Genomic DNA, 15,205 nt, shown 5'->3' with positions numbered 1-15,205 from the left:
TTATTTTCTGTAAATGAAGAGCTTTTGCAGTTTCAACTGGGGAGTTATACATCTTACCAACATGTAGGCATACACCCAATACATATAGGGAATAGTATTTGAGTGTGCAAACAAATATATTCTACTATGATTTCAGTGATCTAGATAAATGTGCATAGTGACTAATTAAAACTCCTAAATGCATTCATTATTCTACATAAAGTATGAAAAATAAGTTTATAAATGGCAGATCTTAACTTCAGTGGGGGAGATTTCAAGCTCATGCTTACTGGCTCACTGAAATGTAAAATGCATCAGAATCCTGTCCCCAGCATTGAAGCATCACACACCACACCAAACAGACTGGACTCGATGTAGTTTTTGCAGGAGGCCGTATGAAACGCGTTTGACGTTTCCATTACAAGAAATCACTGGTGACACTGTTCAGGAGGCCGAATTGCAGCCTACAGAGTGACATGACGGGGAACACGGACCTGGCAGCGATGGCCCACGCCCTCTGGTGACGGCACCTTTCAGAATGATCTCCCCACTTCCCCCACTAAGACATTTAGCACACGCGTGCCCCCCGTCATACCAACAGCCAGGTGATGTGGGCGTTCTTCCGCCCAGAGACAATCAAGTGTTGCTCTCAAAAGATGACAAGTAGCTTATTTAATGCCAGGGTCACATTTAATTTCTGAAACTTACATCAGATACTCTTTTTTTTTTTTTTTTTTTTAATATCAAATGTATACAAATGGTGTAGAATGGAGAGTGGCAGTTCATTCATTTATACAAAAGTTACAGAAGAAAAAAAAAAAAAAAATTCTACAGCCATCCTATATTTGAAATGCTTACACAGAACTATAGGATCTTCCCCAAATTGGGCATACTAATTTAGTCTGAAATGCTCTTCTTACCTTTGCTTTCACCATTTCCAAACTAAGTTGTCTCAATAGGAATGCCTGTATCTGTTGGCTGTAGCTAGTTTAACAACCAGTGCTAAACTTGTGAAAGTTTACATTGCAGATTGAGGAAGCACACTCTTACTACCTGTACAGGTGAACAGTCTGGGTCTGGAGATGCGCTTCCTCTGCAAATTAAAGGATTAGTTGCATTAGGTTTAAAAAGAAAACTAAAAAGTAGAACCTTGGAATTTGTATGCAAACAAATCAAGTCCTGTTCATTTAAAGGAAATAGAGGCGAGCATGTTTAACAATTCCGGAAGGGTTTTAAAAAAATTGCTACTCTAAATGCACCGGTTGCACCCCAATTCTGGTTCTCAAGTCCCTGATTTTTGCAATATATATATATATATATTTTATCAAAATAGTGTTTCCCTAAAAAATATACCACTTGTAAGAAATGTAAATAAGAGGGTACCTTGAAACCTGTAAGTCGAACAGCCAAAACAGATTAAAATGATCGCCATGTTCCCCGTGGACAGCAAAACACGCCGCTTTACTGCCGTTCCAATGTTTTAAAACCAGCATTACAACTGTGCTTACGATAACTAATTCAATTTCTCGATTAAAAGGGTCAGCAGTGGTTCCACCTAAAACGGTCAGGCAGGTCTAGTTCCTGGGAATATTTTCATGGGGTATATACGATTAAAAAAAAAAAAAAAAAAATTAACACACTGTACAGTACTTTTAATAAAATTATGAATACAGGATTCCTTACTGACATAGTTCCAGCATTAGCCACCTCAATAGGAGACTAAAAGTTTCAAAGTCTGAGTCCTGCTCCTTGGAACTAAATGTGATTTTTTTTTTTTTTTTTTTTTTTCTGTAGTCCTCCCGTCAGTGTGAGGGTCCATAGCTGTGAGGTTCAGCCAATCAGGCCTTCATTACTAACTCGCTAGTCCTACCAGCCTGATTGACGTCCCACCACCCCTGCTCCCCTCACTCTTGTAAAAGACACAGATCGTGGGAGGTGCGGAGCTCCTGCCGGGACTCTAAGCTTGCCTAGCAGGAACGTTGGCACCCTGTTTGCTACTCCTCTGGTCGGCTTCTATCCTGGTAGTTGTGTTGGAGGAGGGGGAAGGGGGGAGGAGGGAAGGGGAGGAGAGGTTTCTCAGTCCAGTGGGCTGTGGAACAGGGGCACCATTGTTACACGTTTTCCAGCGCCCAGGCCTTTACGATCCCAGACGGGGTCGCTTCCGTGGAGACTCTTCCTCCTCCTCCTCTTCCTCCTCATCATCTGGGTAATCCACGAGACCCACCAGTCCTGCCTGCTGAACAACACACAGAAGTTAATATATACCGTCCTCAAAAAAAAAAGGGAGCTAGGTAGGGAAGTTGTTACTATACGGTCAGCTCACCTTAGTCATGGCCGTTGCTGGCGAGTTGGTGGACTTGGCAGAGGAGCTGTTGGGACTGGCAGGCGACGGGGGCGAACCCACAGACTTGCTGTTGGCACCATTGGCGCCGTTAGCTGCTGCTGCAGAATGAGTGAAGGTAAACTTAAAGCTGCCACTGGAGGTCCTCTTGGGGAGATTCTCCTTGTCCTCACTTTCTTTAACTGGGGAGACACAATGGGACAGGAGTCGAGAGACAGTCAGGGAATGGAATGAAGTGCAGAACTGAGGAAGTCTTATAAGTCGATTCCAACATGGGTCCTTCTGCTAGAACAGGATGTTTAGGGAGGACGAGCGTCACCATTTCGCTTCCAGTGTCAGAAACTGCATTGATCACACTGATGGGTGCGTAGATTTTACACACAGCAGCAGCAGTACCTTTTATTGCTTCAATGAACTTCCCATAGTTGTCGGGAAATTCATCGTCCGGTTTGCTTTTCTCGATGGGAGGCACTGCCTCGCCTTCCTCGTCATCATCTTCATTGAACCACATCTCCTCGTCGTCCTCCATGGCCCTGGCGTCCCGACGGTATCTGTTATGACGCAGTACAGAGGGTACACTATGAATAGAGAGCCAGAGACTTGGGTTACAGACTGCACACAGCACAGCAGACAGACAAGGCAGTTTTGCATGTTTTGATCTGCCAGGATCCTTAACTGTGACCTACAGCTGACTGGTCTGTTAACATCCCACAGCTTCAAAGCATTTAGTTTCTCATGCTGTTCCTACGCAAGGAGCTTCCAACTAGAGCACATTAGCCGAAATCACATTTGACAATATAAACAAGACAAAAGTATTCACTATTTTTAACTTAGTTTTAGGGATTTGCCTAGCATCTTTGAAGCATTCAACCAGTTCAGTTTTTTTTAACCCTACTCTTAAATGTATGCAGATTGGAGTGCATTTAAATCACTGGGGTTCTCTTGTAAGCAGAACGTCATGTCCCCTGAATATTTCAATATGCTTCAGGCAAATTACTTTAAATGACCAATGCAACAATTCAGATCCTGTTAATTATGCTGCATCCAATAGTTTACTTTGTATTATTCACACTGAATCATGAAGTCATTTCCACTAGGTGACATTTTAGACCATAGTGATTGATGGTACTTCAGTCTTTGCATGATTGAAGGAAAAGTACTAAACTGCCTTCACATGTAGCGGGTCAAGGAGCTGTACTGACCTGTTGAGTCTTTGACTCTGTCTGTCCTTCTCCTGCTCGTATCTGGTCTTCAGTCCTTTAAAGGTCTGAACGTACTCAATGGACTCAAGTGCTTTGTAAAAGTTGTCAACTATGTGTGCTATGAGGGATTTAATGTCCTCCTAATGAAAAACAAAACATTAACATGAGTAAGAGAAGTTTGAAAGCCTGGATTTACAAAAAGATGACAGTAAAAGTGATTGCATCTAATTTCTACAGACAAATGGACTTAAAACTCTGTATAACATACAACATTTAAATTGATTCAATACTACATTATTCAATTAAAATTGTAACCTGAATTCAGCTTATTTGAATGTAAAATGTACAGGGCTAGATTGCCATGAACTTGAATTCCTAGGAGAACATGACACTTAAAAAAAGTTAAACCAACCACTTCAAGTGTAGTTTAACCCTAAATGGTGCTGCTAAACAATGGAAAAAAATTCTGCTAGAACTAAATTAACCAAGGTCAAACTTACCACTTTGATGAATTCAAAGAGCTCAATAATAGCCGAATTTAAAAGATTGTATCTTGTTCCATTGTCCAAGAGGGCATTGATCACTGGCTCAAAAAGGTTGCCTTTAATGATGTAGCGATTATAAAACTCATCTTTCAGGCCAATAATTCTCCTCATGAAGCGCAGCGCACCTGGGGATGAGGAGCAGATTCATAAATAAAGCAGCTTATACACCTAATCACTTTATCAACACCAAGTCAAATTCACCCATCACATGCCAGTGCCCAGTAGAGGGGAATCATACCAAATCGAACCTGTTTTGGTCTTACTGTATATGTATATTCTTCATCTCAGTATATGAACTATTGTATGACTCAAAAAGAATAGACAAATCATGTACAACACTCTGGTTGTTTTAAGAGTACATTTCAAAGACTGGGGAAAAATAAAAAAACAAGCATTGCTTTTCAACACAAGTGCTTACGACATGCTTTTGGGTCCTCTTTAAAGGACACTGATTAACAGAACAAAAAAACCTTTATAAAAAGGCACCAGACACCATTTCTTGCCCTAAAACAGGACTAAGACTTCATACTATAGCAAGAGACTTACATAATGCCAGGAAGGTGTGTTTGGAGTTCATCAGCACCAGGACCCTCCGCAGCAGATCTTTGTTCATGATATAGTTCTTTATGTGGTACGTATGATGCTCCACACAGAAGGTAAGCAGCTCCAAAATTAAGGCCAGCAACTGGGCAGTCTGGAAATTATCTACAGGAGAGAACCAGAAGGATCACACGAGGAATGAGCTGTGGATCGACAATATGAATACAGCCACAGCGGAAATCAAACCCAGCTCGATTTAAAAGCATTACACTTCAAGAACAAAGCGGAGTTCTTACCAGGACACACAGCACCGATCTTAGGGGGTCCGACCACACCATCTGATAAAACAAGGAAGCAAGGATGTGAACTCCACATTCAATACAAACCGATTTAATTGAAAACTGACACGCTGGTGGTCAATGTGCAAGTGCCAGATTAGACTTTTCACAGTAAGTGCGCTACAGATAATTAGCTCATCTAAAACTTAAGTTATTGATCGCCTACATCATAATTATCATGTTCAAAGTCATACTGTATGAGGTACTACCAAAATATCATTACATCCCCATTGCTATTGGTATTACTAAAATAGCTTTCATTAAAATTTTCATCTTACCTTTAACGCTTTTTTCTTCAGCTGTATTGGCCAGAAGAGGGGCAGTCAGAACATGCATACAGAACTTGTAGAAAAAGCTGAGAAATTCAGTCTTTTCTGTTTTCTGTGAGCAATAAAAGAACAACGACTTAATCATAAGATGTGAGGAATAAGGCTGATCATGCTATGAGAGTTGCAAGAAGACTAGCTTACATTTGTAGGGGCCAGCATGTTCTCCGGGTCAATCAGGGTGCGCAGAAGGCCCATCAGCTGGACAGCTCCACCCAGCTCGGGGTCCGTGTCACAGATCATCTGCTTAATGACTACGTTGATCAGAAGGATGTCCTGTGGGGGTGAGAAGGCACGTTGGGGACAAACGCATCGAAGTTACAACATCCCAGACAACCAAAAATCACAACAGCTTCTCATTTGGGTTATACATCTTTGAGAACTGCACAGGTATGCTACCCTGATCTTATGACCTGGAGAGAGTAAGGAGGTATATTACAATTTATACCACAGCTACACTGAGTCAAGCCTGGCTCTCAAAAACTACTACACCTGGAAGCAGGTAGATCCTCAGTTTAGCAGTGGGACGAAGTGGCCACAGTGAAATGGACAGACAAATATGAAATTGATCTAAGCTGTGAGCTGGATGAAAAAGAAATGAAATGCCCATACCCAGCATTTTCACTGAAATTGAACAGATAACTGCATAGGCATTCAAGTTCCCAGATGACATTCAGGCTTTAAACACTGACAAATTCACTACTTACATCTTCATTGTGCTGAGGCTCCTGCATGACAAATTCCCGAACCATGGACGGACTAAATTCCACCAAATAAGAAAAGATGTCTGTCGCTGCGGCCCTCACTTGCAAGTCATCCATGCCCTGTAAAATACAGACGTTTTACATGAACCGATTGGAAAAATCACGTCCATTGCTGCATGTTAATGGAAACTACTGCACTTCGGATCATATAAGTTATACTGCAAACTGACAATCCTTGTAATGTTTAAGGGGGTGAACTACACAAATGCAAAGCTCATGAAATATTTGTTAGGATGTAATGCCTTAGAATTCAAAATTGAAAGAGGATTATTGGATCCGACTGAATATATACTGTAGTCTATGCGTTACATTTTACCAGGATTACTTTTCCACCATTTCTTTCCCTTAAAAGACCGTAAATAAAAGTACCATTACTCACCATAACAATTTCTAGTGCAGGAAGAATCCCTAAATTTGCAAGCGTCTTGAAAAATGCATCCCGGTTCTGAGGCTGTAATGTTTGTGAAAATGCACAAAACTCTTTAAAGAAGTTGACCTGTCAAACAAAACATAAGCAGGGTAAGTCAACTTAACATACAGACTTCATTTTATAAGCATTCAGAAGGGGGGGTATTTCAGCCAATCATATTCTACTACAATAATGTACACGTCACATTCGATAAGGAACTGTATATAAACGCACTATAAAGCCTCAATTACATTAAGACTAGATTAAACTGCATCTTTAGTGACACTTCACCACTAACAGGCGGTTTCTGAGCCAAACATTAACCAGCACGGACAGTTCTGGTTTTCTAAAGAGACCACTGCCGGCCAGAAGGGGATTTGGGAGGAGTGCTGCAGTGCATTCAGAGAAGAGCTGTGCCCTCTTACTCTGCATACGTCAATGAGCCCCAGCATGCGACTGGAGCGTTTACAATATGCCAGTCTGAGAAATCCGTACTACTTCGCCGGCCGAGTAGTGCTCCTAATGCAATTCAATTGAACACTTCAAAACCATCCACTTTACTTTTGACAATCCACAGAGAAGGATGAGCTTGTGTTAGTTAGTCACATGTCAGGATATTCAGCAGTCAGAGGTTACATCAGGGCCCATATGCATAAAACATCAGAATTAGGAATCAAGCTAAAAGTTAGTTTAGGAGTACTCCTCGCTCACAGTAGGTGGCAGAAGTTAGTCTGGGAGTTAGTCTTTTAGCTGGGAGTAGGATCCAGTCCTAGGAAAAACTTTGCATATTTTCACCACAGTTTGTTAGAATACAGATCAATGAGACGCATTTTCTTCAGTTGGGGATCGCCCCCCCCCAAATGTTAGATTAATTTCACATTCATAATCATGTAAATCACAAAATCTTAAAATAGATCCTTCTGTTGTACATAAATTGTCTACAGGTGGAAACACTGGGGTATATTAAGGGTTTTACACCAATTCACTATTTCAGACATTAAAGTTAACATGAGTCACAGCGCATAGTTTATTATGAATATGCTTTATGGATAATTTTTCATTCATTTTGTGGCTTTTAACTTTTAACGCCAATGATGGAAAATGCAGTAATGTAGGCAGGGGCCATGTGGCCAGACACCACAACATTGTCAACAACTGTACTCTGCTGATGGTGATGCATTTCTGAGGTGGAAGAAACTGACTCAGGCACAATGGACAGAAATTGAATAATCTACCATCACAACTCTTCATCACACCACTGTAACACGCCTTTCCTCTGTTGGAAGCTGCGCTCAGTCTTCTCATTGCTGCAGTTTGCCAACTCCTAACTAGGGGGGACCTAATGAGGTCTCCTACATTTCAATAAATTCAAACAATATTTAATCAAATTGGTTGAACTTTTAAATTTAAAGAATATTTATGAAAAGCTTTTACTGCCAAGAGCAAAAGTCACTCATATTTCAGGTACTTTGGATCAATTTAATCACTCAGCCGCTTTATGAATACGGGCCCATATGTATAAATCCACAACTATACACTTACTAATTCTCTCCGCTTTCCATCCTCTGTTGCTTCATCCGTTAACTGTGCAAAGACTTCAGACAGGAACTTCTCATCTTCCTATTGAAAGGTTTAGGGGGAGGAGAATAAAAATCAGATTATGAAAAACAGTCCCTACTTGAAACCATCGTGCAGCTACCCTTTGTAAATGGGGGTAGAAATGTATAGATTAAAACCGGACACTTCCTCATGTAACTAGACTACCAGGACAGCAGATGTAACTACAAGGCACACTATGGCATTGCAAGTTCATATGCCTTCAAAACAGACTGAGATCGGACGGTAAACTAACAACTTCAGTGTCCAGCCTCCCTCATTAAATCCTAAACCCTTGTGTCAGACTGCCAACTCAAAGATAATGCTGCCTTCTGAAGTGCAAAGGACTTGGACCATATTGAAGCTGCAGTTTAGTAATCCCCAAGTGAAATAGGCCTGCCACCACAGGAAATTGTAACAAACAAAAAACAGAACCTTAAAAGGGAGTAGGTCTAGTTGTTTTTGGCAACCTTTGATAAAAAAAAAAATCAGGGTGTGCTTAGTTTTAAATACAAGTAAATCTTGACACCCAAGTCAAAAGGCATTCATAAATGTAGATTAAAAAGTAAAGGCCTCTAATGAAGTATAGAACATACCACAATAAGGTGATAAATCATTGTATGAGCTCTTAAATATCATCAACTTTTCAGTTTACCACTGCCACAGAAGCCAAGCATTTAAACTAATTTAAATTTTTGCAAAATAACTCAGAAAAGGACAGTTAAGCATTTACTAATTCCGGTTTACAGTCTGACAAGCAAAATTATAGCTTCCATGGAAACAATTCACCATATAATAAATACTTAACAGGATTTTTGAAGGCCCATTTTGAAAGGTTTGTAAACTGCGGTTAGGTTTGAGAGGACTGACTATCATTATGTTCCTGAGTTTCAGCAGATTTTCTTGCTTGAACAGAAAGTAAAAGTTTCAAATTTCAAGGAAAATGCAAACCACACATTCAGGTGAAGGTGCAGGAATTTAGACGAGTTGCGTTGTTTTTTTCCTGGTTGTCGACATGAGTCTGTCCTACAGGATCGTAGCAGCTGATGCGCCCCTTGCAAACTCCTCACCTTGGCAATGAGGGAGTGCAGTTCGAACCTCCCATTTGCAAGTTCAACGAAACATCCTGCACTTCAGACGGAGGTTTTTACCACATTTAGATGGTAACCCAAAATACCACACCTCTTCAGATTAACCCATTATATGTAGAAAGTACAGATATTGTACAGACATCTTTTATTAAGGCGAGAAATGTGATCAAATGCAATGTAGCGAACCCATAAACACACCTGTAACATGCTGACAATCTCGACTTTGTTGAAGAAAATGAAGGAGGTCAGCGTGGAGAGAAAATTCTCTTCAAACACTGATGGCGTTGGCAAGATAATGTCTTGAATGTACTGCACCCTGTACGTTTGGTGGATTTTCTGCCGCAGCTCGGAGTCTGTAATGGGTATTACCTCCTTGAACTTGGCAGTTTTGGTCAAGAACTCCCTGTGCTTTTTGGGCTGCACTAGAGAGGGGTCATACTCGAGACAGCCCACCACATCCATGATACAGTCGTCAGAGAACATGACCTCGAACAGGGCTGCCTTGTTGAGGAACAGCACTCCTCGGATGATCTCGTACAGGTGGTGCAGGCCCTCGGTGTTCTCCAGGTCCTCGCACACCTGGAAGAGCTGCAGCAGCTTCTTGATGTAGCCCTCGTTCATTAAGGCCAGCGCCAGCTTCTCTCTGCGGATGGGGGAGGACAAGACCGAGGTGACGAGGTCGGCGATCTCTTCCAGCTTGTTCAATTCACACTGAGGGAGGTCCACCAGATGGCTGCTCTCGGGCATCTCCTCGAAGCGCTCCTCCTCCGACTCGTCGATGGGGTCCTGGGTAATTTCCACCGCAGGATCCTTTCCTTGAACCTGAAACAAAGGGAATTAGAATGCTGCATCAATTATCCAAGGCGTTGCACCCTTTCATTGTATACTTCGGTCACATGACTATTCATTTCCAGAATATCCAACATGCTTTGCCATGTCAACTTTGCGAGCAAGAAATAAGCACCATCTGGGAGAAAAGGAGAGGCGTAGAGCTTAGCTTCAACAGTAGGACAGGAATCACATGCAACTAAAACAACTTGCAGACTGTCTCCCTACAGTAGGATTCAGCATGGAGAATGTAGGGCTCAGACAAGCTATGCAAGCATATGCTGGTAGGAAATGTGGCAAAACCCAGGCGATGGTTGTATATCCATTGCAATCAGTGTTAAATTTTGATACTGGATTCAAGAAGCTCGTCATTGAGACCTTATAAAATGCAGTTGATGAACAATGAACTGCGCAAGTTAAGAAAGCTCTACACTGACTTGCGCTACATCAAAATCAAGTGAGGTCTGCCACGTTTGAAAGAGAAAATTACTTGACTCAAAGAAAAACATGCATTTTTAGTTTTAAACCGTATTAATACAAAAAAAAAAAATGTTATTTAAGTTAATGCTACATGATACTGGTTACTTTAAGTACTTCCTTTTACTCACAACATAAATCCTTTTGTTCATATAACATTGAAGAGTTTAGAAATTAAGAGTTAAGCAACTTAAAAATCTACAGAAACCGGATAGCATTTCCATAATCATTCTATTAATGCTTCCTGGTTGATATTAAAAATTAAATGCATTAAAATATTACTTGGCTATTTCTACATCAAAATAAAGCATTCAGTGTGTGTGTGACAGTTTAATTTGTCATGCCAAAACATTTACTCAATTTAACAAATGCAAACACCCTTAGTTTGGAAGCCCTTCCCTTCCCCCAAATGAACCACACTCAATTGTCAATGTGAACTCCGTCACCTGTCATAAAGCTGAAACTCAGCAGCCAGTCCATTGTCGGAGAAACACTTTATATTAAGAGCAGTTGGATGAGTGCTATAAAACAGCTGAAGTGAAGGAGAGAATGAGCCCTAACAAGTATCCATAGGACCACTCTACAGATCAGTTTTACACATAAGAATCGAGACTGCGAAGAGTTTGGCTTCAGACTAAACAAAGCTTGATCATTACCCATATAGAGAGTGTGGCAAAATACTTCCTTCCACTACTATCAGTTGTACTACCAGCATATTACTTTTCTATTACAATTTTAGGATTAGTAAATCTATTGCGGAGGGGAAATTTAGAATCCATCTATGGAGAACTGATATTGTAACAAGCAGTTGAAAATGGTCACCGACATGCGCTTTAAATCAAAGTGCGGAGGCTCTCATTTCTTCCATGGAAAACAACCGCGGCTGATATGCAAGTGTTCAAACTGTCGATGTCCTGACTCACAGCTACTTTTAATTAAAGCAGATCATAAATCTGCAGCTTTCATCTCCATATAGTTGTAAGGCTTGCCAATAGATTTAAGAAAAAAAAAAAAAAAAAATTATATATATATATATATATATATATATATACACACACACACACATTATATAAATATATGGATCACATGATAATGCCTATGTAGCGTGACTATGAATCAAAAACACTGTAATTAGGTTCAAAGTAATCCATTTGAAAGCATTAAAGTTAGTTACAAAAGGTACAGTTCAACTTTCATTGGCATCAAACCTACTTAAAAAGTAATTGAGGCCCACTTCCTCTAGCAGACCATGTGATTTCCATGGGAATATCAAGACATTTGAACATAACTACTATGAAAATATAGGGGGCACAGTAGTCAGATGAAGTACTTTCATATTAAAATGCATGTTTCATATTTCAAATGCATATACCCAGAAACAAGGGTGTCCCCCCACCCTCCATAATTACTGTCAACCAGGAAACTGTGGTTTTTAGAATTAGAAAACTTCCGGGGGTAAACTTGTCAAAAAAAATAATTAAAAATCCAATTGTGTACAATGTTTCACTGTTTCAGTATCACTGGCACAGTTACAAAGCAAAGGAGCACAACTGTTGAGACATTGGGCGAGAATCCTTTCATGGAATTTGGAATAAAAGCATAAAAGTTGTCACATAAGAAACAAGTGCAAAGTTTTCAGGATTTTGCAAAAGGAATAGTACAAACGCAAGCATCCAACTGCACTGCACACACTATGAAAATTAAGTGGTAGAGGCATTTTAAAACAAACATTTCTCAATAAGCCAAGATAAGCCACCTTTAAAAAAAATTATATATATATATATATATATATATATATATAAACAGAACCCCCCTACTTTTGGCAGTGCCATCTAAATGCTAAAATCGTCTACCTGGCAAATCTTCTCCCAGATTTCATCACAGCCGGCCTTTTCTTGGAAACTCAGAGCCAAGTCGTAATTCTCCGCTTCCGACCAGACAATCAAGGTGTCCTGTCAACAAAGTGATAAATGTCAGTGAAATCAAATTAACCCTAATTTTCTTCTAAACAAAAACTAAATGCCTTTTGTTGAAGTCTCACTTATCAGTGTATGTTACCTAGAACTATATCTGTCAATTATTTATCCAAAGCAATATACAGTGATTAATCGTCCACTCATTCAAGGTAGACTACCAAGTTTCACTCGTTAATGAAAGATCATATATAATAGGACTCCAACTCCAAATACTGAAACAGTAATGGATTAAACTGAAAACACAGAGCACTGGCTGCTGACCTTTTCATTAAAATAAATAACTATCCCTAAGGCCTAGACAGATTTACTTAAAGTGTAATGCACCAAAGCAAACACCTGCAAGCAAATTAGGGTTTAATGCATGAGTTACAAATTGTTCATTTAATTCTCTAAATGTTGGTTTCAGCTTACACCCTGATTTGTGAATAACTGAAGTTTAGACACCACTGATTCAAAGTTAAAATAAACCTTGTAGCTGTAAGTACTCAATAAGTTAAGGTTAAGGACTACACTTAGTTTCTAAAATGGATCCTAGACTTTACAGCTGTGAGTAACTCCTTTACTTGTAATGCTCAACAAGTGCATCATAATTAATGAACATAAAGCAGGTTTAAGACTTCTTCATGAACAGTACTTACTTGTTGCTTCTGATATGCTGTGTTTGGGCTGATTTTAGACTCCAATAGAAGCGAACCTACAAAGAATAGACTGGTTTACACGATCTACATTACAAGCAGTATTGATTCCAGTCAATTACGCAAATACACATATAATTAGAGGGGGGAGCAGGACTTTGGCACCATACTTTCCCAACCTAAATAAAACCCATTTACTAAAAACACCCTGGATCACAAGGCGATGGCGGCCTCTCGTTAAACATGGACTTGGGCTTTTGGTTTGATCGCTTGGCCCTTTTAAAAGCGTTTCGATCACTTCATGGTTTGTACGATTTGAAACCAAATTGCTCTCATCACTAAAGCACTGTGTAGTTACAGTGCAAAACGGACTTGTTTTCGTCCATGCTATCCCCCCCTCCCCCTCACCTTTGAAATATAGACGTAACTGAAGGGTAGCCGCTACATTATATAATAAGTTTATCACAAACTAACAAAAGTTTGCACTGTAAGCGTTAGAGAAGCCCCGAAATTAAATGTGCATGACCTCGGCTGGATCTCCCCCCCCAGCTCACAGACTGATTAACACATGCAATACATTTGTTTAATATACAAAGTGGATGTAATCGATTTCTACTGCAGTTGTAAGATCTGGGAGCCGAGTTTCCGCGGCCTATGTACCCCCTCACAACCACGACATGCTCAATGTGAAACCATTGTAAAGCATTATTAGATGAAGTGACCACACAGATCTCACCATCGGATTCTGCCCGGACCAACAAGGAGATCCCCTTGAGCCGCTCGACATAGGTAGACGAGACATGCCCGGTGCCCCTGTCGTCCCACTGCCGGTCTTCATTCAGCATGTAGACTTTCACACGCCGCCGAGTGTCCGACATGATCTCCTCGACTTCTTCGCTCTTCCTTTTTTAAATTTCTATTTCTTAACCCCGAGCTTTAAACTTTCTGTTTCAACCCGCATGTTCCAAACGCACTACTGCGACTGCGATGCCTCATACACTGACGAAAAGACCATTAAATTCAACACCGGCCTTTCAGCCTGCTACGGGTACAGCTTTTCTTGGCGAATCCTGAAACCTAAACCAGTAATCTCTCCGTCATACACACAAAAACAATATGTATCATAGCCAGTTCTAGTACAAACCACCGGCCGCCATCTTGTAACCCGATCTTGTCTCTTTTTCTTTTCCTACGTCAATCAAAGCGGCTGCCGCCGCGGGGTCACCTCGCAGGGGCTACGGAAGCCGCCAGTGAACAGGCATTGTAATGCAAATCTACATCGAGAAATGCACAAAACCTCACATTGAGCTTGACGGGTTACCCCTTTATATAGCGCCATACAGACGAGCACGCAGTGTTGCAAGCTTATATATATATATATATACATATTGTGGGGAATTCTGGTCACAATTATAAATACAGAATTTGTAAGGTCAATTTGCTACCTGTACATTATATAATAATTACGACTTTGAATCTTAACTTATAATTATGCATACGCTATCTAATCATTAATATTTCGTAATTGTGTATTTTTTACAATATACAGTTTTATAATTTAGTATGTAATAATTGAGATTTAGGCCCTATGTCATACAATTCATACTTTAATTTCTTATAATAAAGATTTGGTGAGTACCTTTGTTTGGTTGTTACAACTAAAATAATATTACCTTTGTCACAGAGATACTAATTCATAATTGGATAGTAATTAATAATTATTAGATATTAATTCATAATTATGAAGTTATTTGAAGAGTTTGTGATTCTAGCCATATCATCTCAGTCAGCTGTTCATTAATCAATGAAGAGACTAGAGTACAACACAGCTTTGTATGGTATGGTAAAGGTATTTCCATATAAAAATGTGTAGTGGTGATGTATCTATGGGTATTTTAATATAGTGTAGATTCATTTGTATAACCATAATGCAATGTTGTGTAAATACTTAGCGTATCAATATCCATTCACTATGTTTGACTGGAAGTTGTGTTGATTACTATCCTTTGGCATTCAAGCCTGGCTAGTCCTCTTCATGTCACAACACAAAGTTAGGGAAGTTTGCAAAGCTCACTACACTCCTCAATGCATGTGTGCCCCCCCTGACCACCAATCAAGTATCTGCATCAAGAGATAGGCTTGTAATGACAAAACAATC

General features: G+C 40.0%; 1 protein-coding gene across 4 annotated transcripts; it reads right to left on the bottom strand.

Annotated features, from left to right (window-relative positions):
• Positions 1-646: 646 nt before the first annotated feature.
• Positions 647-14,258, bottom strand: ppp4r3b (protein phosphatase 4, regulatory subunit 3B). 4 transcript variants are annotated; one of them, XM_066696502.1, is made up of 16 exons: positions 13,784-14,258; positions 13,051-13,106; positions 12,290-12,388; positions 9,330-9,953; positions 7,987-8,064; positions 6,415-6,531; positions 5,979-6,095; positions 5,416-5,547; positions 5,224-5,326; positions 4,904-4,945; positions 4,614-4,772; positions 4,023-4,192; positions 3,523-3,662; positions 2,717-2,898; positions 2,303-2,502; positions 647-2,215 (listed from the first exon to the last, which is right to left on the bottom strand). In XM_066696502.1, the coding sequence occupies exons 1-16, from the start codon at positions 13,923-13,925 to the stop codon at positions 2,117-2,119; spliced, it is 2,460 nt and encodes an 819-aa protein (XP_066552599.1). In that variant the 5' UTR covers positions 13,926-14,258; the 3' UTR covers positions 647-2,116. The 4 variants fall into 4 exon arrangements, with proteins under 4 accessions (XP_066552599.1, XP_066552600.1, XP_066552601.1 ...); XM_066696503.1 differs by having other exon boundaries at positions 647-2,212; XM_066696504.1 differs by having other exon boundaries at positions 2,717-2,871.
• Positions 14,259-15,205: the final 947 nt, after the last annotated feature.

Source organism: Amia ocellicauda, chromosome 23 (assembly GCF_036373705.1).
Source record: "Amia ocellicauda isolate fAmiCal2 chromosome 23, fAmiCal2.hap1, whole genome shotgun sequence".
Taxonomy (NCBI): Eukaryota; Metazoa; Chordata; class Actinopteri; order Amiiformes; family Amiidae; genus Amia; species Amia ocellicauda.
This window is presented reverse-complemented; position numbering and strand designations above follow the sequence as displayed.